This window comes from Leiobunum rupestre, chromosome 4 (assembly GCF_980474605.1).
Source record: "Leiobunum rupestre chromosome 4, qqLeiRupe1.1.hap1, whole genome shotgun sequence".
Lineage (NCBI taxonomy): Eukaryota > Metazoa > Arthropoda > Arachnida > Opiliones > Sclerosomatidae > Leiobunum > Leiobunum rupestre.
The window spans coordinates 50,871,907-50,897,122 of record NC_143387.1 but is presented as its reverse complement, the minus strand read 5'-3'; the positions used below and the strand labels follow the sequence as shown (position 1 = coordinate 50,897,122).

General features: G+C 36.2%; 2 protein-coding genes across 7 annotated transcripts; one reads left to right on the top strand and one right to left on the bottom strand.

Moving 5' to 3' along the window:
• The first annotated feature begins 4,099 nt into the window (after window positions 1-4,099).
• mRpL35 (mitochondrial ribosomal protein L35) lies at window positions 4,100-4,881 on the top strand. The gene is made up of 2 exons (XM_090173079.1): window positions 4,100-4,197; window positions 4,258-4,881. The coding sequence occupies exons 1-2, from the start codon at window positions 4,149-4,151 to the stop codon at window positions 4,794-4,796; spliced, it is 588 nt and encodes a 195-aa protein (XP_090029205.1). The 5' UTR covers window positions 4,100-4,148; the 3' UTR covers window positions 4,797-4,881.
• RhoBTB (Rho-related BTB domain containing) lies at window positions 4,879-25,206 on the bottom strand. Of its 6 annotated transcripts, none has more exons than XM_090173072.1 (12): window positions 25,097-25,206; window positions 22,521-23,120; window positions 10,854-11,155; window positions 10,366-10,410; window positions 9,515-9,737; window positions 9,203-9,451; window positions 8,171-8,703; window positions 7,999-8,092; window positions 7,819-7,939; window positions 7,383-7,756; window positions 7,163-7,311; window positions 4,879-7,061 (listed from the first exon to the last, which is right to left on the bottom strand). In XM_090173072.1, the coding sequence occupies exons 2-12, from the start codon at window positions 22,698-22,700 to the stop codon at window positions 6,890-6,892; spliced, it is 2,442 nt and encodes an 813-aa protein (XP_090029198.1). In that variant the 5' UTR covers window positions 22,701-23,120; window positions 25,097-25,206; the 3' UTR covers window positions 4,879-6,889. The 6 variants fall into 6 exon arrangements, with proteins under 6 accessions (XP_090029198.1, XP_090029200.1, XP_090029199.1 ...); XM_090173074.1 differs by having other exon boundaries at window positions 9,515-9,722; XM_090173073.1 differs by lacking the exon at window positions 25,097-25,206 and adding an exon at window positions 23,661-23,694.
• Window positions 25,207-25,216: the final 10 nt, after the last annotated feature.

Here is a 25,216-nt window from a genome sequence, read left to right as displayed (position 1 = left end):
AGCCCTTAAAGGGCTATTTATTTTCTGTATATGCTTAAATTAAATTATTGGCTTACAAAAATTGATTATTGATATGTCATATTTAGTTCGAATAGGCTTATATTAAATATGAAAGCGCTGACGTCGCTGAGTAGATCGATTATTCAAACGAACTAAACAAGTTGGTGTCCCGCAATCCCCAGTGTTCGAACCTAAACGTCATCTCGCTCACGACAAGAATGTAAATAAAAACACGTGAATCTTTGCGTTTTCGTTATGTTACTTTAATAGGAATTCAAGACACATGAAATTCAAAAATATAACTTACCCTTTTTACTTTCTCACCCTGTTAACGCAACGCAGATTTAAACAAGCAAGATTTTAATTATATTCCAGCGCCTTCATTCTTGATTAATGCCCGGCTTAATTATAACCATGGGTTTACACATTACGGTATTTGAAATTAAGAGTCATATCATTGTGATTTAAAAACAAATTAATTTATACTAACTTGTCGTTTTTCTTTCAAGAATTTGCATTACAACCATTAAAATAATTAAAACAATATGGTCCATTGTACTGTTTAAGTTAAGAGAAAGTTTTTTTTTCAGACAGCGAGTGTCAAATTACGCGATCTCCGATACACCGAAATATTAAGAAACGAGCACCGATATCATAAAAAAAAAATTATACTCGCGCGACAGTCTTATCGACTAAAAATTAAAATCACCAAGAGTTAGAGTGTAGTTGCTAGTCGTTTTACTACCTTGCATGGACATGGTTACAAGTGTTACACCTGAGATTTATTGCCACCACCCTCCTACGCATTGTAACCCGGCCACCTGAAATAATGGCCTCAAAAGTCGCTTGATGACTTGGGGCTAAGGTGGTGCCTTGGGTATTAGCCTAGCTGATTATTATTATTATTGAAGTTTTATATTAAGTGGTTTTTTAATGAACACGATTGAGTAAAGCCATAAGTAACATAGTAATAGAATATAAATAGTAAATAATATTACACACAATAATAATAATAATTATAATAATCATCATCAACATCACCATCATCATAATAATTTAAAAATAGTAAATAGAATATCAGTATCTGATATCTTTCAGTGTCATATATTATAATATAAAGATAAATATAAATATTAATTTACACTAATATAAATATATTCAGTTGTACCTCAATAATTCATTTCCCGTCGTTGTTTAAAGGCAGAAAAATAAATAAAAATTCGAATTTAGCGCCCATTAAAGATAGAAAAGCTCATTGAAATTCTAATTTCCCGCCATCATAGGCGCGCTGGATTAACAATAAGATGCAAATGTTGAGAGTTTCGAGAGTGTCCCTCTTTCACGGGAGGGAAGCCGAGAAGAGTTCCAAAAGAGGGGGAAAACTCACTCTTCGACTACCGTCCTCAACAGAGAGAGGGAGAGGGTAAAAAAACCTACTTCTTTTTTCTCGCAATTTCCCTCTTGAGGGTGAGTGCAAGATTCGAGAGGGATCGCGATTTCCCCCATCTCTATGACATAGAGGTCAGTGGAACTGTGGAACGCGGTAGCTGCAGCTAAAAGTAAATAAATTTAAACATTTTTAACTATTCTTACCAGACCATTTATGTATGAAAGAACAGAGAAATACTTAAGTTTTATTAGAATTAAAAAATATACAAATTACTTAATGGAGCTACTTAAGATATATGAAACCAAGAACGTATATATGTATAAGAACGTTGAACGACCAAATTGGTGCCCGGTGCCGTGATTTAATCGGTTTCAGAATAACTCCGCCCTAAAAACCGCGTGCGGCGCGCGCTGAAGGTTAATACCGTTTCTAGTTCAAGCACGCACTGCACGCGGATTTTAGTTCGGAGTTATTCTGAAACCGATTAAATCATGGCCCAAGCGATGCCTTTTGTTCAACGTTCTTATACATATATACGTTTTTGATGAAACCCAGATAAAAATATTTAGGCCTGCAGTAGTAAAGAATATGGGAAGATCAAAGAAACAGAAGGCTACAGAAGAAGAAGAAACTGAAATAAACCACGAGAAAAGAGCTAGTAGAAATAAGAAATAAAAATGATGATTTCGTTTACGAGTAAGGCTACATTTACATTGCCATTCAGTTTTATATTTCAAAAAAAACAAGTACAATTATTTTAACAAAATAATACAAATATTTATTGTTTATAATTCTTAACGTAGTTAAGTTAGTCTAGTTTTTATTAGTCGTTAACTGGGCTTCATTAATTAATAAAAACTGATTACGATGATATTTGTTTGAGCTATTCTTTCCTTGGACGTTGCTTCACATGATGCACTTGTAATTTTTCCCCAGCAGCATATTTCATTTATTTGTTTTTCGAGAAAGTTTCGCTCGGCCGTCGCCAGGTAGCGTATTCAAACCTTCGCCGCGGAGGTGGGGAGGTTCTCTTTTCGAGGAGGGGAAGATGACACGCGGCCACTAAAGTGGGGTAAAACGTGGAACTTGCCTCCCGTGTTAGAGGAATAGGACGCTGATAATTTCGGTTCATGTATTTCTGGTCTTTCTAGTTCTTTTTTTTTGGCGGATAAGCCGCTCTTATTGTTTACTTTTAATTTGTAAATAATGTCTTGATAATAAAACGTAATTAGCATAAAAGCAATATGAAGTGTATTTTTTTTAACCAACTTAAAAACAAGCAGTTTATTAGTCCAATCTTTTTTTATAATTTATAATAAGTCCACTCTTTATTTTTCGCTTAAATTATATCTTGAACGGCAGTGCCTTGTCCCCCCCTCTCTTTTCTTGTCCCCCCCTCTCTCGCGAATTTCCCTCTCTCTTCTCCGTCTCGTTCAGAGTCCCTTTCTCTTCTCCCCCAAGTGCGACACACACACATACCCACACACATACACACACAGCCAACTTCCCATTGAAGTCACCACAGTGAGAGCTCCACTCACTCGCTCCGCTCAATTATACTTTTAATTAAAAATAAACTGGTCATTATGACCAGTGAACCCCCCAGATTCCATTTAATTTATTGGTCATAGCCCAAAATAAACTGGTCTTTGACCGACGCCACCACCTTATTTCCAACACTGCTCCAGACGTCCGTTAATTTATAGAAATTATAGAGAGGAACGGAAAGTGTAGCCCTTTGAGTTGGGAATATTAATCTAGAGATCCAATCAAATCTGCTCCCCGCGAAACAAGTTTTTGAAAATAACGAATGTGTCGTCTCCTCTAAAATGACGAGAAAACGTTATCATATGACCCGTGGCGCCATCCATTATTTTTGAAAAACAAAATCTTTTTGCCAGAAAACGCGTCTTATTTGAACGAACCATCGAGAGATAGACGGCGCCACGGGTAGATTGATAACGTTTTCTCGTCATTTTGGAGCAGACGACAGTATTCTTATTTTTTAAAACTTGTTTCGCGAAATACTGAAATCCGGCGTTACGATTGGACCTCTAGATTAATATTCCCAACTCAATGGTGTAGCCTCGACAAGGCATTAAAATAATCTTCACGTCTCAAAGCTACGCGCTAGGCTCATTTCTATTGACTGATCGAGAAAGGAAAATAATTTCAGTTTCTACACTCTCATTGGCTGATTAAAATTCTTATTTCTTAATCATTGAACCGGGAATCAAGATTTCGCGGGACGTTGATGAGAGTATTTACATTAATTAAAATTATTTTTATTAGATATTTATTATTATTAAGTAGTGGTTTTCGTGAACTTTTGAATATTTTCTGTTTAGATTTATCATATCTTAAAGCTTAGTCCTTAGCAGCTTTTGACGCAAAAAATTATTTACCTATTCTAGTCTATATACATTTAATTTGTTCCAATCATCGATAAATTATTTATCGTCGATTGGAACAAATTAAAAGTATAATATTAATCGATAATTTCCATTAAAATTGAAATTGTTAAGACTTTATAATTTTATTAACCGTGTTAGATCTATGCGAAATTGTAGCAGACAACAGAAAAAATGACCGTGTTACGTCACAAACTTTAACCGGAAAAGAGTAGGCCTACTTGAAGTCGGAAATGCGACCGACTTTCCGTTCCTCTCTATAATTTCTATGGTTAATTCCAAAGACTATATAAGCTATCGCTACAGCTTATATAGTCTTTGGTTAATTCCTAGGGCTCGGGGTAAAAATGGCTGGACTTGCGAGGTGTTTTCGACCTTTACATTCTTTAAAAAGAGGTAAAGTACTAAAAAGAAATAATGCACTTTGAAATTTCAACTTACAACTCTTTCTTTCAGCCTTTCATAAACCATTCAATCAATCATTGCAAATCAGTCAGCATATCAAATATATTTATAAAGCCAGTTCATTTTGTTTTTCGCAAAAGTACAGTAAAGTTTCTACAATGACCAACTTAATTTCGAAAAATGTATTTACAAATAATCCACAGAGTGCATCTTTGCATAGCTACACTTTATTTAACTCCTCTTTATGTGTGGTTGCAAAACCTCTTTTTGCACCTACCCGAAATGTTACTAAATGTTCTGCAACTAAAGGAAAACGTAAAAGTGTTAAAGCAGTGCGTCTAAGATTTTTCCGATTGCAGCCTGGAATTTGGATTAGGACATTTGCTGGCCGGCATAAAAAGTTATGGAAAAAACCTAATGAAATGAGAGCCCGCTATCGTAGACACATTTTTGTAACTAAATCCCAAAGTAAAATGTTTGAAAAAATGGTCCAAGGTTATTGGAAAAAGCCAAAATATTATATTGATGATCCATATGAACCTTACCGTACTAGGAATAACTTTTTGATGCCACCTAATAGAATTAATTAAGACTTTTTGTGAACTAAAAATTTAGTTTTGTGAAAATTGAATTATGTAAAGAAGAATTAATGATTAAAAAGCATTACTCCTTTTATTGGTAGCCAAATTCTTTAACAAATGCTTATTTGCTTTTTGAACGGTACATTACATAAATTGACAGTACGTTATGTACAGACAGTTTCTATGATAAACATTTAGTATCATGCTAGGTTTTACATAGGACTGTTTTTTGTACAAAATGTTAAAAAACATTTGAAATGACAGTGCAAAAAATCTATTTTCTTTTTGAAAGACACATATCTCAAGTAAAGACAAACACCAAAAGAAAAGTTCCTTCAAGCTACTTCTACATAAATCTATTCCTATATTTAAAAATGCCACTTTACCCCAAATTTATTTTGCATACATTTTGATTTGAATGTTTATTTTTGATGAAACCTTTAATGAGGAAACAAACTTTCATTATTTAAAGCTGACCGAATGTTTTTGCTTAATCAGGGCTTACTAATAAGAAACAACTCTCATCTGTTTGAACTTCAAATAAGTATTTGACAAAGTGATTATCATTGGCGCTAAAATGCAGTAAATTTTCCCAAACCGTTCATTGCAACAATGGGCCTATAATAATCTCTTTCGTATTAGTGCACATTTCAAACATCCTCTTTATTAAGGATTAAGCATACTTTCGTCAGCTTTTAACATAAGTAGTTAATTTATAAGTTTCCTTCACCTACAATTTAATAAAACTTAATAAGAAATAGCCTTATTTAAATAAAAAACTGGAGTATTATTCATTAAATATCAAGTGGCACATTTTAACTTCTCTGTAATTTCTCTTCCCACTGCTTATAAACTTAATTAAATTAGAGGAATGTCAAATTATTCTAAATTTTCAACCTTTTTTAACGAGACAAATCTCGACACAAAAATTAAAAATTCACAGAGAAATTTTTTTAATAGTTGTTTGGTTCCTAATAAAAATGGCACGTTAAGCAAAAATAATCATGTACTGAGAAAAATGACTCGTGTATTTGGCAAATATTTAGAAATCCAAACTTTTTCCATTTTATTCTAGACTATTGTGTATAAACAACCACTGATATAACAAAGCTAAATCTGACAATAATAAAAAAAGACCAAAAGAGCGTAATAAAAATAAAGTGCATAGGACCAGCCACGCACAGTTAAACACCTAAAGTTTGACTTAATTTATATTTGTTCAGTAAAACAAAACATGTATGGTTTAAGTAAATCGTTCTAAAAATGAAATAGTGAGAAAAACTTGTACTTTGCTTGACTATGGAGCAGAACTGAGATTTGCGAAAAATAATTAGTTTCATTTTCTTTGAAACTATCAGCTAACAATTTAAAATTTTCAAAGTCACATTGCTCAATTAGCTAAAAGGCTTAGGCAATGTTACAATAACTGAATTACAATTAAGGAATTCCTACGGTATGAAAGTGGAAAGATAATATATTACGGTATCACATCTCTAAACAATTCTCAACAATGAGCAATACTAATTAATGGACAAGTTCCCAAAAATATCATACAGTAGTCTTGTTCCTCTCTATATAAAAAATTTAGGGGGAAAATAAAAAATAAAAAATTTGCCCATCTGCAAAAACAATTGCTGGATTTTTTTTTAAATTGTTCCATGAAAATTATATGGAAAAAATATTATTGAATGTAAGTTGACACTTAAGCAAGGCAAAATTTTAAAGAAACCTGAAAATATGCAGAATACACAATGACCTACAATGAACCAAGTAAAAAATTTTACATATTATACAGTATCTATTTCAAAAGCTGAGTATGGCTTTTAAGAAAGTTTCCCCACCCACCCAAGAAAGATTAATATGTCCGGCTTCTTTTTATAGAAAAACCTATACGAGCTACAATTTACTTATCTATTTAGTAAAAAACGTTGACAAAAATTTGATTGTATAAGAAAGAAAGGTGTATAGTTCTGTTGGCTGCGTGTTTAGGAATATAAAGATGAAGGAAGGGGGGTTTGTCTAAGGGAAAATTAGGATTTTGTTGGTTATTAGAGACTTTTGTTTTATCCGAGAAGGGAACCTACACCTAGGGAAGCAGAGAGCTAGACAGTTCTGTACGCCCTCTTGGACTCATTCCGATGACTACTTTTTCCAGAGAAACATAGACAACCACTAGAATTGTTATTACGGTATCTCTTCCACGCTTTTGGTGGTTTTTCCTGCCATTGACGTTCACGTAAGCAACGTTCGTAAAAATCAAATTCCTTAAGGTACCTTACATAGATAAAATAGAATTTATAAAATAATTACTTATGAAGCTTGTTTGATATTTGAAAAGAAAAACAAAATAAAAAACCATGGAAATAAAAACATACCAAATAGGAGGCCAACGATTTCTATTTAAATAGGCTTGGTTCTCAGGTTGAAGGCTGCGTAATAGTTTGGGGTTCTTATGGCATATCTCATTGTAATGGATTCCTATGTGATAAAGACACCAATCTGCCAATTGATCGGCATTATGGAGCTGTTTACGTTGTAGAGAGATTGCGCATTAGTTAATAATTGCATATTGTTTAAGATTTGTTTTCATTTTACCTGCGAGGGTTCCAAAAGTCTGACTGAATGTTCCATAGCTTCATCCATGCTACTAGAACCCAACTCCGTTAATTTGACTAACTCGTGCATGACTTTTTGCTCAACTAAGGCAACAAGCCTAGGCAAACAAAGGCGATTGGCAAGTTCCAAGAGTTCGAGGCAGTTGGAGGCATTCACCGATGGGTCCAGCTCATCGGTGTATAGATAAACTAGAAGCTGTCTAAAGCAATCTCTTTTTACTCCCGGAAAATGAATAACTTTTGCAGAACTCTCTCTAAAGTCGCCACGAAACATGGCAGCCATCATATCGCATCGAGCTATTAAAATGGGACGGTGGGCATAGCATGGTCCGTCATCTAACTGAAATAACACTTCTACATGGAAAATATTTATATCATTATAAATTTGCTTTTTACACAGAGATGAAACAATTAACCTGGAAATAGTCCCTGATCCAAACATATCTCACTCAGTCTAGTTCTTAATTTCAATAAGAATTTTTGACGTAGTTCTACATTTAAAAATTCTTCTCTACGCATAAGATTATTTATGTACACCTACAAGGAGAAAAAAACGTGAAAAATGCTTATCTAAAAGTACAAATGAAACCAATTACTTGAAGTTCAGGCAGATCTAACATTTCAGCTACACCTTGAACTTCCACTAAACTAACGTTGGATTTAGTGTCTATTGATGCTGTGTAGGCGAACCTACAAGAATCATTACAAAAGCTGTACTTAAACCTACTTAATGGTTAGTTTCTGTGTAGTTGTATGTATTATAATTACTTGAGGCAAACTTGAAGTGCCGCAGGCAGGACTAATTTTGTGAGAGTGAGGACTGTTCGTACATCCGTGCTGACTTGCAACCCTCGATGATCGAGAGCTTCACATCGCTCCAGTCCAATTGACTGGAAAGCCATATGGTTCAGAGTTCTGTGCACACCTGTTGGACGGGTGCCAAAAAACCCGGTATTATTTCCATCAGAACCAAGTGGAAAAGGTCCCATTAAATTAATTGGCCCGAGTAAAGATGAAGTTTCTGGATGGATTTGACAGCTGGATCTGCGTCTCACTAAAGAGGCCCCCGTGTTTCCTTGATTAGTATGGTGAAAGTGATTGAAAATTGAGGACGCCCCATTCTGATTTAGCTGGTGCGCTATGTTGACAATTCCACTACTTGTACCCAAATGGCTATGTCCTCGAGTTAAACGAAAAGAAGAGGCACGGGTGGAGGGACTACTGCTACTGCTGTCTCCGCCAACTAGCAACTGTTCAGTATCCGAATTGAAATTACCAATTGACGCTTCCAAAGTACTCATCTGACAAAATCAAATCATTTATACACTGTGCAATACCAAGACAAATATTAAAGGGCAATGTGAGTCCTAATGCAAATAAGAATCACAACTTAGAGATAAGAACTTCATCTGCACATGCACCCAATATTCCATTCATTCCCCTCTACCTCAAATAAAGGCTTTCTCTCACTCTTAAGTCCCTACCAATAGCTACACTATCTCAGCATATGGCAGACACAGTTTATGGTTATTACAGAGTTGTCACAGATTTTTCATATTTAAATTCCTTGACATTTCCAGGCTATACTTGACCATCCCCAGAGATTTTCCATGACTTAATTTATTCAATTTTCGCAATTTTTACCCTATACTTTAGTAAATGTTTTCTAAACTGTTTCCAAATCCCATGCCTTTTCCAGGAATCCCAGGTACTGTTGCAGACCTCTATTAGATATGACCTATTGATCTCCCATGCATCATGAGCCACGTTGTCCTTAATACTAAAGAAACAGCCTAGTACCATGCTTGAATCGCTGGCGCTTCGGCCACCTGGTACGATATCTTGCGAAAGATCCATGGTTAACAATTTGTTCAGCCCATTTGAAACTGCAGCCAAGATGATACGATGAGCGGAGAAAGCTACTTTTCCCGAGAGAAACGCAACATCTGCATATGCTTGACTCTCTAGCATCATTAACATATCTTCTTCAAACTGAGATTGAGGAACATTGATTTCAGGGGGAGGTGGTTTTGGGGGGCAAAATGGCACCTAAAATAAAATGGTTTTAATTTTCAATCAAAATAATTGAACCAGCCGCAATGAATTACAAACCTGTAAAAGAGGCCTCTGGACGTGTTTTAGATTTGTCATCCAAAACCTTTGTTGCCTTCTTGACAATAAAGCTGCCCGTATCACATTTTCAAAAACTTCATTCACTCCAAAATGAGTCAGAACGCTAGTTTCGTAATAAGGAGCGCCAATCTCTTTCCCAACTAATCTCCCTTGTTCTGGTGTTAAAATATCAGTTTCACGAAGGGGTCTATAAAAGAATGACCTGCAATCAATAATTAAAAAGTAAAAACACAAGTGATTAAAGTGGGTTATTTAGTATGTGTAGGCATAGTTTAATACAGAGTTTCTCATACTTCCCACTTTAACCACAAAATCCAACGCAAATAATAAAGTGAGAGACATAAAGGAATGGTATAAAGCTACAACAGTAATAAAAAATCTTATTTAAGTATAATAAAACTCTTATCACATGCACTATCAGTGTACTGGTTAAGAAATTTATAATAGGTTAAGACTACTGTTTAAGAGAAAATATTCTGAAAGCTTTTGGAAAATTAACTCAAGTTAGTACTTTTCAAAACAGTATCAGTAATTTCATAAAAAAAATTAACTATAACACTGCTCATTGCAGTAGAAAATTGATAGTTAATTATTGGTATTATTGACAACAATTGTTTTTATCTCAATAACAATTTAAGATCTAAGCAAAGCAAAGCTTCAAAGATGGAAACATGCAAAATTGCGCAATATATTAACAAAATGTGGAAGGTACGTCAGATTAAAATATGTATATATATCTTTAATAATGCACTAACAAAAAGTACAGAGGAAGTAAAAGCCAAGAGAGAGGAAAATATGAAGTAGTGAAAAGTTCAGGAAACAAAAGATACCTTCCAAATTCTGGGACCCTGCTAGAAACGCATGGGTGATTTCCCCTGGAAAATAAGTTTGAAGAAAAAAAAGAGTGAAGAAGAAGAATGAACGACGGTACTTAGTCAAGAAATAAATAGCATAAAGCAAAGCCAAAAACTGCAAACAAAACAACTGGCATATGAAACAAACGTTTTTTGTTTAGTTCATCACCAAAAACTATTCCCATAGAATTTTGAAAATACTATTACATGGACCCCATCTCCTTAAACCTGATGTAATAATAATATTTGAATACAGCCGTACAGTTTGTTAAATGAAACATTTTATCTATGTAACTATCGCCGTTGTTTTGAAACTACTATCTAACACTTCACACTCAAATGCAATCACAGTGCAAAATGTCCTTTAAAGAAGTTGGCTATTAATAACGTTTTTTTGTTAATTCAGTTGCTATAAATAATCTAATTAGATTTCTGTATGTATCAAAAGATAAGGAAATGCAAACCTGAAGAATGGGCTCCTGTCCCTGCACAAGGCCAAAAATTCTTCATCACGATACATGTACCGTAGGTCATTTTTACAGCCAACTAAAATTATGGGAGTGTTTGGGCAGAACCTTCTAATCTCTGGATACCAAACCCCTTTGCAGTTTCGAAGAGAGATTGGATTGGCAATCGAGAAACATAGTAGAACCACGTCAGATCGACCATAGGCAAATCGCCGATCTTTGTCATGATCCCCAAATGTATCCCATAGCCGAAGAGACACATTTACACCATCCACTATTTCCCATGAACGCTCCAAAACCTAGTTAAGTAAAATAACGTCTAAAATGTTGTAAATATTCCTTTACCAAAATTTTTTTAAACAAAACTTTACACAAAAAAATTATATTACCAGTACCAAAAGTGGATAACACTTGGATATGAAGTTTTATCCACTTTTGCCAGTACCAACAAAATGTTTTTAAGTTTGTGTTATAACTACTGGTCAAAAAGTTAGGATACAAACTAATTGCTTAGTTGCTGATTTCATAAGATGAACCATAAACAAATGGAAGTTATCATTCCTTACGCGACTATCATTATCTCTGTTTTCAGAATTCGCGCGCTATGGGACAACTGAAGCCGAAACTTCACTAAGTCACCTAGCGGCTTTTATAATACTATTCGAGGGCGTTAACCTCTGCTTTACACCCAATTCTCATCCGCTCCATGTTTTATTATTCCAGCTCTCTACGAGTCGGCCACCTCCACTCTGCTTGCTAAGCTCAACAAGGTTCAAAATGCGGCTCTCAGAGTCATCCTTGGGGCCCCGCTCTCAACGGCTATTAGTCTCATGGAGGCAGAAGCAGCGCTTCAGACGCGATTTGTTGGACCTCATCAACCTCGCTCCGTGTGGCGCGGCGGACACTCCTGCTTACTACACCTCGTTTTTGAGGGAAGGATTGTACCCCCTGGAGACTTTGGAAAATCGCTTCCGGTGGGACGTCTACCGTTCCTCCTCAGGGCTTGGCATTTAGCACAGGCCCACAACCTGAGCTGGCTCTTTAATACCTCCCGCCGCCATTTACCTTTCAAGGGTTAATATATGAAATTAAAAAGGGTGTCCAATTTAAAAACGATCTATGGCGATAATATCAAAACCGTTTCCTGTGCTAATTTAAAATTTTTGTGGCACTTAACACGTGTTGGGGGCTATTAAAAATGGTAACATCGATGACCTTGAACCGTTTCTTCAAGGTCATTGAAAAATTATCTCGAGTACCATTAGATTTAGAAACTTACTTGATGACCAACTTGTTTTTCGACTTTCAATTGATCAAATGAATTCGGACCAACATTATTTAGACATATGATGAGGAACAACTTTCTAATTGGAACGAAGTTTCTAAATCTAACGATTCTCGAGATGATTTTTCAATGACCTTGAAGACATGGTTCAAGGTCATCGATGTTATCCTTTTTAATTGTCCCCCAACACGTGTTAAGTGTCACAAAAATTTGAAATTAGTACAGGAAACGGTTTTTGATGTATTAATTTTGACCAGGTTTGGGCTCAGTTTGCCCCACTGTGAGTCGCGAGGAAAAACATATCCGAAATGTTGCCCTCCTTAGCGGTAGCGAGCCAAGTCTAGAGAATCGTCTCTTTTCCTATACAATATTAAATGTTGTTGAAACTCTTGCGTTATCGGGGGAATGCCACAAGTGATATTTGACGTCTTTTAGTTTTTCCCAAATGGAATCGAAAATTGCAACCGGCTATAGCTCCTCAACCGTTGGTGGTAGAGCAATGAGAGTGACACTTTCTTAATGTGAATCGACCATCCTGAAACCGAAAAAGCCGGTTTCAGGGGCGTAACTGCATTATTAAAAAAGTTGTCAAAAACGACATCTGGCGTTACCGCCGAAACTATTGTCAATCTGAGAAAACCGACAACTCCACGTGAAAGGAAACAAAAAAATATTAAAAATTGTTTCTGGTGTCATTTTTCTATCGTTTACACGTTTCGAGAAAATTTAAGAAAAATGCCAAAACTCCCTTTGTCGAAGACTTTTGTAACAGACTGTACCTTTGACTGTACTAATGAGATTACGCGTAATCTTTAGAGTCTGTACCTTTATCAGTGTTGAGTACGAGTAATCGGTGTACAGGCCCGTACCTTTAACTGTACTAATGAGATTACCCGTAATCTTTAAAGTCTGTACCTTTATCAGTGTTGAGTACGAGTAATCGGTGTACAGGCCCGTACCTTTGACTGTACTAATGAGATTACCCGTAATCTTTAAAGTCTGTACCTTTATCAGTGTTGAGTCCGCGTAATCGGTGTACAGGCCCGTACCTTTGACTGTACTAATGAGATGACGCGTAATCTTTAAAGTCTGTACCTTAATCAGTGTTGAGTCCGCGTAATCAGTGTACCGGCCCGTACCTTTGACTGTACTAATGAGATGACGCGTAATCATTAGTCTGTACCTTTATCAGTGTTGAGTACGAGTAATCGGTGTACAGGCCCGTACCTTTGACTGTACTAATGAGATTACGCGTAATCTTTAGTCTGTACCTTTATCAGTGTTGAGTATGCGTAATCGGTGTACAGGCCTCGATCGGAAAGCTATCTGAATTCAACTAAAATCGTAAAATAATCCGATACTTCCGCTAGCGTTACCGTTCAGTCAGATTGCTTATCGTGACGTAAATGTTTGTTGAACACCAAAACCCGTTTAAATGAATCAATCAGAATGGCGGCAAGCAGAAATCTTCTCGCGAGTTCATCAACCACCCGTTTATTACACGTATCAGAAAAACCTACTCCGATACCTATCGTGACGTCACAACCGGAAGAAGCCAAAATCGTTCAACTACAGTTACGATTTTTCTGATGCATAATCGGGAATGAATCAAGAGGTTGTTGAACGCAGCCTATGGTATTGACATTCGTCGCCCTGCACGCTCTATATAACCTGAAAATTTAAAATTCTTACCTAAAACACATTGAGTAATTGGCTCTGTATCATTTTAAGTTAACACCATGTATCGTACACTGAATTGTAATGTGATACAAGCTTTACAAAATGAACTGGTATGTTAACTCGAAACTTATAACTTGGTACTTCTATCAGTTCTTTGGTTCAGCTTTGCAATATCTGCATACTTTTACATATCGCCTAATACAAATATCAGGGCCCCCACTCAAATCTTAAATTTTTTATATAAAAAATAGGATTCTTTTTCTAAACATATAAGACTTTATAGGACTATTTTTTACAAAATTATAGGATTTTATAGGACTATATATGCTATTTAATTTAAACCTTTATGCATTTAAAACCAAAATCTATATTTAGATAAATAAATCTTTGATTTTCAATTAAAAAATAGAAACTCTTTAACCATTTTATCACCAAAATATACTAGTAGCTAACCATGTTAACAATAACAAAAGTATAGACTAGAATGACTTGGTATAGGAATTTATCCTATAACTAAATCTAGCAATTTAACTGAAAATTTTGAGTGGCTGGATTTGAAATGGGCAAAATATCAAAATTATAGGATTTTATAGGACTTTTGCTAAAAATATAGGATGTTATAGGACATTTTTGAAAATATAGGATTTTATAGGAATTATAGACCTCTGGGGGCCCTGAAATATGGAAATTGTATTGTAACATTTTTTATACTCCCTGGACTTATAATGACACCTCGGGCGTATGGTGTCGTCAAAACTTTCCTCTCCGGGAAGGAGGCTGCCACCGATTTCGCAATACCCATCGTAGGGGTCAAACATGCGGTTTTAAATTGGTGACTTTGGTGTGCGCACCGTGACTTTGGCCCTCTCGGACAAGCTTCCGCGAGACGGACAATCGGACATGATTTTGTAAATATACTTTCTTTGTGTTCGTGTAAATATATTTCTTTGTTGTACATACTTTTGATTTGCTTCTTATGTTTATTTATTATTTTATTATAGTAATTATTTAACTCCCTTTTTATTTATTTAATGTAACACTTAATCCCAATCTCAATTATTCTAATTAATTAACCCTAGACAACTTAACCATAATTTAAAATCCCCATTACTTTACCAAAATATTTAAAGTGTTACAGTATACTAAAATTAAATACCAACCCAAATGAAACAAGACGTACGACGGTCACAACACACACAATCCTTTTAATGCGTTAAGTTTGTTTGAGCTATTCACAGCAACCTGCAACGCCGGTATCACAAGTTCACAACCAATATATATCCACGGTCACACATAATTGTATTTACACTTATTTGTTACTTCTAGTCATACTTGGAAAGCATCGAAGATTCCTTCGATCAGTGTCACTCTTATTTTTTACTTCTGATCACACTTATTTGTTACTACTAGTCAGCCGTTGAGTGTCACACTTATTTCTACTGGTTATACGACAAAGACTAGTCGATCAGTTTTATTCTTATTTGTTACGTTGAGTGTCACACTTACTACTTCTGGTCATACGCCGAAAACTAGGTCGATCAGTGTCATACTTAATTGTTTCTTCTGGTCATGCGTTGAAAGCGCGGCGCACTCTGAACGGCCTTGAAAAACGCCAGAGGGAAACGGGCGCGTAGACCTCTATAAACACGCGGATTTACAATGTTGGAAATTGCGGGGGTCCGTATACGCTGCCCAAAAAACCTTACTTTGAATTAAAATTAAGGAACGTATTTGCAACTCTATGTTATATGTAAACCACAGCTATTCAAAAATATAACTTTCATAAAATCGGACTTAAATTAAGGAACTGTATGTAGATTTTTAGGCGAAAATATAAAACCACGAAAATTGGGGTCCCGTAAATTACCCTGAAAACTATACTTTAATTTAATTTAATATTTACTGATATAACTGAAGTTGTAGTTCCGCTGAATCCTAACCTATCCAATAATATATTTTTTAACATTATCTGACTTAATTTTAAATAAAATATCTACCACATAAAGCGAAACCACCGAAAATAGTAAATTGGGCAAATGCCAACTTCCAGGGCTCCGATTTTTAAACTTTATGAAAGGCTATCAATGGCGATATATGTACACTCTAACGAGATATCATTGACTCTTCTAGCCCTAACCGTTGAAGAGATATGCGCGACACATCGGCATCGGCTACACTGTAAGTGAAACTAATACACACACATATCCTTAAGATTGTGTGTAAAAACCCATTAAAACCGGGTTTTTTCGAACCCTGTACCGAACACGGCCTTTGATTCATGACCATCGACGTAGGTGTAAACTTAAGGCCATAATCGCGGGGCAGCGACGAAATCTCGACCACAGTCCGTCTTTGCATGTTTAGACAATGATTGTACCGCCTTTAGGACTGGGCAGGGAGAAGCTCCCTGGACTGGGGTACTCGCTTTATTCGGTGTCGTGACCGTTCTTAATTGAGTTTTTTTCTCCTTCCGAGGAATCGAACGTTGCTTTTTCATTTACATCGTAACACAGACTTATAGGAATAGAGATACGATTACAAACCCCCCAAAAAAAACCTTTTAAATAACTCGCTCGACTTCATTTGGGTAATGGATTTTGGTGGTACGCGCGGGAAAGGGGGTGTGCAAAAACAGAACTAAACTCACGTTTTCTAGAAAGCTATAAAACCTTGGTTAGAAACTTTTGCTCGATCATCCTACGCGCACCCTCCAAAAATATCCGTTTGGCAAATTCTTAAAATATTTTAAAGATAATCACGAATTTTCATTGAAAAATGTTCGAAACTGGCGGATGTAAGGAATAGGGAAAAAACTAGGGGTAAAAAGTAAAAAAAAACGAGTTGTCGCGTTCGAATGTAGGCGGCGACGTACAGCTATTTTGCCCAGTGATGGGCGCGCTCGGCTCATTTTAGAGAGGTTTGGAGTCAGAATGAGCGGTAACTTTCAAATAATTGAGAGGAGAAGAGAGTAGCTGCCTCTATATTTAGTTATTAATGAGCGAGAGCGATCGAGAACCTAAAATTTAGCTTGATTAAATGAGCGTAAGAGAGGAGTGTCTCGTTCGATCGGAAGGTGAGCGGTCTTTAGGGATGAGCGCTGCACTGACAATTGTCAGAGAGCGTGAGAAGAGTCGAGTTGTCTTTTTCCATCACGATTAACTGAAACGAGCGGATGAGAATTAACCTAAAAAGCTAAAAAATCTACGCTTTTACGTTGATTTTGCTGAATTTTATATTATTTTGGTAGCTCTAGAATTTTATTTGTTGATTATATAATCAACACGATGAGGTTGTCTAACAAATTTCAATACTCTAACAAGAGTACTTTTAAAGTTATCAGTTGAACATCGTCTTTAACACGTTATCAACTTAACGGCCTTCTTGATTTTGGCCTAACATTGCTCAACTTCCTATTTCGCAAATCAGATCGAGTCAAAGCTAGTTAACCAAAAAATGTGACGGGGAACAACTTTCTAATTGGAACCAACTTCGTAGCTCTTACGGTTCTCAAGTTAATTTTCAAATGACCTGGAAGACATGGTTGAAGGTCATTGACATTTTCATAATTGGTTGACACCCTGAGCGCTCTATAACAACCTAAAATTTCAAAATCGTAGCTAAAACACATTGAGATATTCGCCCTGGTCCATTTTTTAGTTAACACCCTGTATAGGTAATATGATGAGGTTTGTTTAGGTTTTCAGTGATTTTTTAAAGAACTACGTTTTCTATATTCGTTGACCTGTTTGATGATACGAGCGAAATTTATTATATAATTTATTTGAGTTGAGCCCAGGGTTGTTGATTTTTTGATTTTTTTTAAAAAAATCAAAAACATCGATTTTTTTATTTTAATCAGATTTTTTTGATTTTAATCGATTTTTTTATTTTTTATTAATTTTTAGGTTTTTGTCACTTATTAAAAGCAATATATAAGCTTATTGATATAATTATTATTTTTGTATAAATAATATTCAATAGTAGACAGTTTTATCATGTCAAAAAATATTTATCCCAAGAAATAAGTATATTTGTATCACAGGAGTAAACTTGAAGTAAAACTAAACAGTGTGAGAAATAAGGCACTATCACAGGCCAATCGCCAGTTTAAAAATTAAATGCCTGGGGTGTTAGTGGCCCTGGTGAAAACTTAATCCATTCAAAGTTTTTCCCTTCAAGATTTATAGTTCTTTATTTAACACTCCAAAATTTTGAAATACCCATAATAACTAACCTATTAAGCCTATGCCCTAGCACATATTGTCAAGAGTAGATAATTTGACCATAAATTATGAAAGCCGGATTTTGAAGGTTAAAAATGGTAAATGGCCAGAGGCCAGTTTTTTAATTAAACTACCTAGGCTCTACTGGCCACAGGTCCAGTTTAAAACAATTCCTTATTTCTCAGCCTCCGAGAGTCCATTATTTTCAAAACACCAAAAATGAGGTGGGAAGGGATCGTCGTGGTAGTGGCAGGTAATAGTGTCATATAATGACAAAACAGGTCTAAAATATAATAATTCAATAGTAAATCTCTCATTTATGGAAAGTTAATAACTTTTAAACAATCTTTTATAGGAACAGATTTAAATCAACGATTTAAAAAAAAATCATTTGATTAAAATCGCTGATTTAAATCGACTTGATTTTAATCAAACAACCCTGGTTGAGCCTGAGAGAGCTTTAGCAGAATTGAATTCTAAAAAGAGCGAGTGAGAAAGCATTCGCTTTCCTTACAAAATTTAAATAAGAGAAGTAAACGCGTTTGATATGAGCAGTAATGAGAGACATTATCTAAACTGCTCTTGAGAGGAGCGTGAGATAAAAATATGTCAGGTTAGCATGAGCGGCTTGTGAGCTGAGAATTTTACAAAAATGCCCGTCACTGATTTTGCCATGTAAACGGAAGCTAATTTAGGTTAAAACGGAAACGCGTCTCGTTTTACTTCCGTTCGAGAGACGTTACGTGAAAGGCTTTTCGATTTTCCGTAACAAAAGCCGCCGCCTCTTCGGAATATACTTCACATTAAGAAACGCAAAAGTGGCGTAGAAAATATTGCCTTCAAACGGTACATTGTCAAGCCTAACAACGGGTAGAACATTTTTCGTGTCTTTAAGAAATATATTGAGTAAAGTCAGAGCTACAATTTTAGCCATTCTTATCTACAAGTTCCGCGATACGCTGATAGAGTCGTAAGTCAAAATATCTGTAGAAAAAACGTGTATAACCAAGGATACTCGGTAAAACGCTGTCCGTTTTCAAAACATTTTCAAGGCTTTATTGAGCAGCCTCGAAAAGTTTTGGTTTCGATATATTAGCGGAGGCAAAAGTCTGAAATATGTAGTTTTTTAATAAGTACGACAAATGTTGCACTAAAATGCTACATTTCACCAAGACTGTCTTGACAACAGTTCTTGAGAGAAGTTCATCGCTTTGTATCTCGTGGCTTTATCGTCTTACCAAGTATGTACTTATGCATAGTTTGCATCCCTACGTCATTAATGACGCCGTTCCAAGTATAGAGTAGTATCGCTCTGCAGCTTTGGCCACCATTTTGAGGGCATTTTTTTCTCTATAGGAAAAATCACGGGTGACGTCGACATACTTCACGCCGATATTACTCTATAGATATAGCGGTGCCTCCGAAATATACGCACCAAGAATAAATATGTATATGTAATTTGAGCAAGAATGCATCGTACAATGCCGCCATTTTGCTGGAGTATATTTCTTAGTACAGCGGGAGGGTTAACACTTTCAATCGTTTGTTTGCGGATTTTTATTATTTTCAAATGATTAAATATTTAGTTCACGGTAAAAATGATTAACTGCCTTGTTAAAAATTGTTCGAGTAGTTCATTTTCTTCGATATCAAAGGTAATTATAAAAGGGATCACCACAAAGGCCTAATTTGAAACTTCGGCAACTTCTTTTCGTAGATATTCCTGTCATTTGCTATTTTATTTAAATAACCCGGGTTTAAAATCTTAACCGTTTTGGTTTAAGGCACATAATGATATTAATTTGAAGCATAAATCTAATTTTTGTACGTTTTGTCGCTCCGAGGAGATTACCAACAAAATGGCTACCTATATAGTAGTTACCAGTGGCGTAGCTAAGACCCGCGAGGCCCCCCCGCAAAACAATATTCGGAATTTTATCCGGTATCTAGTATATACTTTGATATGAAATTAGGGGGCCCCTAAAGCTCCTGGGGCCCCCCCGCACTGCGGGGGCCTTATCTACGCCACTGGTAGCTACGCGCGAAATGGTTTGAACTTATTTGATCCCCACCCTCCCAGTTTCCATGTAGACAATAGGCTCCTCTCTTAGCAGCAAACTATGTATAATAATAATAATAGGCTAATACCCAAGGCCCAAGACATCTATCAACTTTTAATACCTTTAATACAGGTGGCCAGATTACAACGCGTAGGAGGGTGGTGGCAAGCCCTTCGTGCCACGCGAGCCAACAGCGCCCTGCACTAACTATTACCGTTAACAGGGACGTCATTTGGGTGGGGCAAGGGGGGCATTGGACCACCCTGAATTTTTATGAGCTAAAAAAGTTAACGAATTTTCCAACTCAGAATCGGATGAAGTATAAATAATATTTTGGGAAAATCACTAGTAACTATGCAATAACTATTTCGATTAAAAATCGAAAAAATATTAAATTTGAGGCGTTTTTGCCCTTTAAAGAAAATTTTCTGTTCTGCCCCCCCCCCCCTGAAAAATCCTGAAATGACATCCCTGACCGTTAACCTCTACAAGTTTTATTTCAAGTTATGGACTAAGTTGAAAGGATCCACGGAAACCATGGCCTACGTTTCCCCTCGTACTAGAGGGGGGGGGACTCAAGTGTGATTTAATCGCGGAGGTTTTGATTGAGGCTAAAGGGGGAGGCGCGTACTGGCAGACCGCGAGGTGGATTGGCAGCGGCGCTAAAAATTGACTCCAAATAGTCTTCATGGTCTTTGTTTCAATGATGACGTCATTCGTCAACGTGTATAGTGGTCTTAATCTCTTCCTCCATTAATGACTATTATCGACTTGGTGACGGTTATTGGTGAAGGTAGATAAGACAGGCACGGCGTATCGATTGGCTGCAAATATCCCGATAAGAAAAAGCCACGAGACAGTCTTCCTTTAATAACTTCCGACCAAAATACAGTTGGCATCCGACTTATTTCGGGTGACACGGCCAACGAGGCAAAACAAACCCGAAGAATTGGGAAATCCGTAGGCAGGGTTGCCACAATATTCTCAGTTTAAAGTTATTTTCCATGACTGAAAGGCCAAAATTAGACAGTTTTTAACTTTTACATTTATCAGAAGTTAATAAATTTAATAAACTTCTATTTTAGTAAAAAAAAAAATATTTCAACGTTAAAAAACCTTTCAAGGATCTAAATAATAACCGAATTCGCCATAGATCTCGAGTAAAATTAACTTAAAAAAAGTGTCAAGATTAAATTGATTTCCCTGACCTTTCACAAATTCTTAAAACTCCCGACTTTTTAGGCCCATTTTTAAATTCCCTGTTTTCCCTGACGTGTAGCAACCCTGTCGGGTCATAAGATATATTGAACGCGGAATTTGTTTAGATTGAAACGTGCCAGCCAATAAAACATTTTAATATTGGCATCACTCCCGTTTATACCGCTCTGGCAGACACAAATTAACGGCCAAGAACTACCCCTCAGTCCAATGACTCCACTCACTCACCCAAATAGTCTTTCAATTTGTCTTCCTTTGGTTCGTAACAACAACGGGAAATTTGAAATTCTTAAAAGACTGATATCGTAAATTAGCTCATTGCGCCAACAATGACCATTAACGAGGCAGACCATATAGGAATTGGCAATAGTTCGTGGTATCTTTAATTAGTTGTCGCGTCCCTTATTGCCACCAGCAACGAGTGTAAGTATTGTTGAACTTCCATTGAAATCTGTATTGGCTTATAGTCTTATCACTCGGTTTGAAAGAGACGGCGACAGTGACAGGAATTCGGTTGTCATTTAATAGCGGGAAACGGTAATATTAACGCGGATCACGTTAAAGCCAAGGTCGGTGGGAAAATGAACAAGGTCGCGAAGCTAGGTTCTGGTTCGTAATAACGACGGAATTAACACGTTGCCTTAAAGGAGAACTGTCACCACCCTAAAATTGGTTAGGACGTCCGAAAATGGTTATACAAAAAATTTCATGTTAATATTTCCAGTATTTGATTTATTATAAGCAACCAAATTTCGTGTTTTATCCCCCCCCGACTCGAGAATCTCAGAACCGCTTGGTTGAACCTACCTGCAGCGCCATCTTGTGAACGAAATATGTTTTCCCCGGTTTTATCGTTTTACGGTCGGAGCTGTCGTATGCTACGACATTCTCCTTGGCTTTTTAACCTAGTTAATTTGGTAGATTGTAGTTAATCGTGTTTTCAATATGCCTTAACACGCCACCCTTTCTCAAATTTTTGCCGCTTCATTCTTTTGGCGCTGCACGTAGGTTCAACCGCGATTTCTGAAATTTTTGAAGCCGTTTGATGTAAGTTGCGGTAAAAGGAGCGTAACTTTTTAAATACTTTTCCAATAACTATAAAATTTCAGGGACATAATTATTAATATATTTTCTATCTTTCTGTAAAAAAACCTCCAAGCACGTGGAAGAAAAATTGTGAGAATAAAATGAGACGTACCTCTTTGTATATCCGGTACTGATCTATGGCCCAAACGGTAGGAATATGCGTGTTCATCAACTGATGTAGAGTAAGTCTGGCATTGCACGCTCTGGCACAGATCAGTCTCGTCTTTCCGACAGCCGTATCCCCGACCACGACGCATTTTACTAACTCCTGGTGTGGTTGTTCATTGTCCATAATGCTAGATGACGCCGAACCGTAGTACGAAGCCACCTTGTACGATGAACGAATAGCTCACAATCGCCAAGAAAAAAGGGGGACAGAAAACGCCAAATATTTGACGATAGCGCGTGAATCTATTCCGACAAACGGAAGGGAGGGGAGGTTCTTCTTTCGCTTCTAGAAGCTGTTTCCGGCAACCCTGACGGGAGGTGGAACCCGATACGAGCACGCACCAATCACTTCATTAGTTTCCCACAAGCCGCGATGATGCGAAGGAAAAAAGTTGACGTTTCTCTTCACTTTGAAAACCACCCGTTTTTGTTATACTGGCGACGCAATTAAAAGAATTCTCCACCGGAAACGGTTCGAACTACATTTAATCACTGGCATGTTGCTTTAACAAACTCGAATCCCACTAAATGTCATCTGAAATTCCTGTAAATAAAATCGTAGCTTTTGGTAAGCGGGAATTTTGACACTTTATCGCTAAAACTGATTTATTAAATTGATATTTTGATTAAATATTAAAAAAAAACTAAGCTCAATTTCCAATGATTATCGCTGAAGTGTCATACGTTTTGGGTACTTGGTCATTTAATATCACACCACATTGGATCCCCAGCGCTCTAAATAAAAATAAGCTATTTTTAATTTATTTTATAAAATGTTTTGCCCGAGGCCCTGTTATCACCGTGATACGGGGGTAATGTTAACCGCGTGCGAGGGTAATACGACAGCAAACCTCTAGCTTCCCTACACTCACCATTGAGTTTTTATGTAAAGGGGAAAGCAAATTATAATGTGGCAAACCCCTTTAAAAGACGGACAGCGAACTTGAAAACTCAACGCGAAAGATTGGTTTTCATCCAGCGCCACAAGTTAGAGCCGGGGTCAGCGAGAGTGCCAATACACTGCCCATTACCACCTCTACCCAAAAAAATAAAGAACCCACAAACGTAAATTTCATAAACGTACATCGCAACAGGCCAAAAACTAAGGCGAATATTAGCCTAATGTCACCTCAAAGTCTGCCTCTAAAGACGTATCAGCTGTATAGTTTACCGTCTGCTCTCGTAAATGCGTGACGTCACCCTGTTGCCCCTAGCGACGGTAGCAGGCCTATGTGATTTTCGTTGCATGCGTGAGAAGGAGGTAAAAATAAAATATAATCTACCCTTTTGGAAAACATGTGGACGGGCGATGAAAAATCCCTACACAGACTCTCTTAAATCTTTGGTAAGGGTGCAATGACACCAACAATTTAACACTCGTAAATTGCAAAACAAATTATCATTGGGAGATGAAGCTTTCCTGATAGGAAGAGCAATAGTAAAATTTTATACAGGAAGTGTACTTAATCTTAGTAAGAGTCTAGGTTATTTCACCATGTGTTGATTGATAAATATCAGATATGGCTTAAGATATTTGTAATATTTATGGTACATTGTGCTTCCCTAATGAATGAAAGCACTGATAATACTACAGGTGTGATATTACCACTATGTAAATATAGCTCAACTGTTGAGGCTTATAAATAAACCGATATGACCATGACAAAAATCTATAAAACTCACGATTAAGCAAACAGGAAAACCCAGTAAACCTGACTAGAATGCTACGAAAATTAATGGCAATAGCCAAGGTTGAATTATTTTCAAGGATTTCTCCCTGCATAAAGTAATTTATTTCAGGAATTTCCTATATCCCCTACATATTTTTTTGACTAAGGCAACTAGCTTATTAAACTTATTTCTGTTAAGTTTTTTTTTAAATAATAGGTTTTACATATTTACTTGAATTAGTAGTATAAATTAGCACAAGTATATTGAACTTTTTTAGCCAAAGACAGCTGTCGGATAATCATCATTGTTAATTCATTGGTTTGAATGTCAAATACCTTTCTTATTGTTAAATGAAATGAAACAAAACATCATTACATCTTCAACAATAGAACAAACGGTTGAATTATTAGTCTATTGATAATTAATGAGTTTTTGCCACTTTGCAGTTCCTAAGAATAGCCTCCGAAAACGAACAAAAGAAATTATGCTTTAAAGTGGTTTAAGCTCATGAATTTCATATCCTGAGTAACATAAAATGCACTTTTGCAAAACAACAAAAATTGCTGACTCTTCTTAATATTCATAGCACAGCTACAGTGTTTTGAATCATTTATATAAATTGTATTTTAAACAGCATATAAGTGTTTAGCATTGGATGGTGGGATTTCAATTAAAATATAAATTTAAAAACGTTCTGTCATGCGAGTGTTTTGCTAACACATTATAGGGAAATCATGCTGGAAGCTGATAGTGACAGATCAAGGGCCTAGGCTTATGACCTCAACCTTGAATTTAGATCAGGAACAACTTCAACACCGTCTACGGTAAAATAATGACTAGTTTACTTACATATTTAAAAGACTATTCGGACATTGTTGTGTAGACGTTTTGAGTAAATTCGTGGGTATTAAATTCTTTGTTATGTTTCAGAGAGGAATATATAAGAACGAAAATTCTCAACAAAGACAT

Coding starts and splice junctions, on each gene's coding strand:
- mRpL35 (XM_090173079.1), top strand. CDS start 4,149: ATGGCTGGACTTGCGAGGTGTTTTCGACCTTTACATTCTTTAAAAAGA. Junction 4,198..4,257: donor TTTACATTCTTTAAAAAGAG/GTAAAGTACTAA, acceptor TCTTTCTTTCAG/CCTTTCATAAACCATTCAAT.
- RhoBTB (XM_090173072.1), bottom strand. CDS start 22,700: ATGGACAATGAACAACCACACCAGGAGTTAGTAAAATGCGTCGTGGTC. Junction 8,093..8,170: donor GCACTTCAAGTTTGCCTCAA/GTAATTATAATA, acceptor TGATTCTTGTAG/GTTCGCCTACACAGCATCAA. Junction 7,757..7,818: donor GGATCAGGGACTATTTCCAG/GTTAATTGTTTC, acceptor TTTTCCATGTAG/AAGTGTTATTTCAGTTAGAT.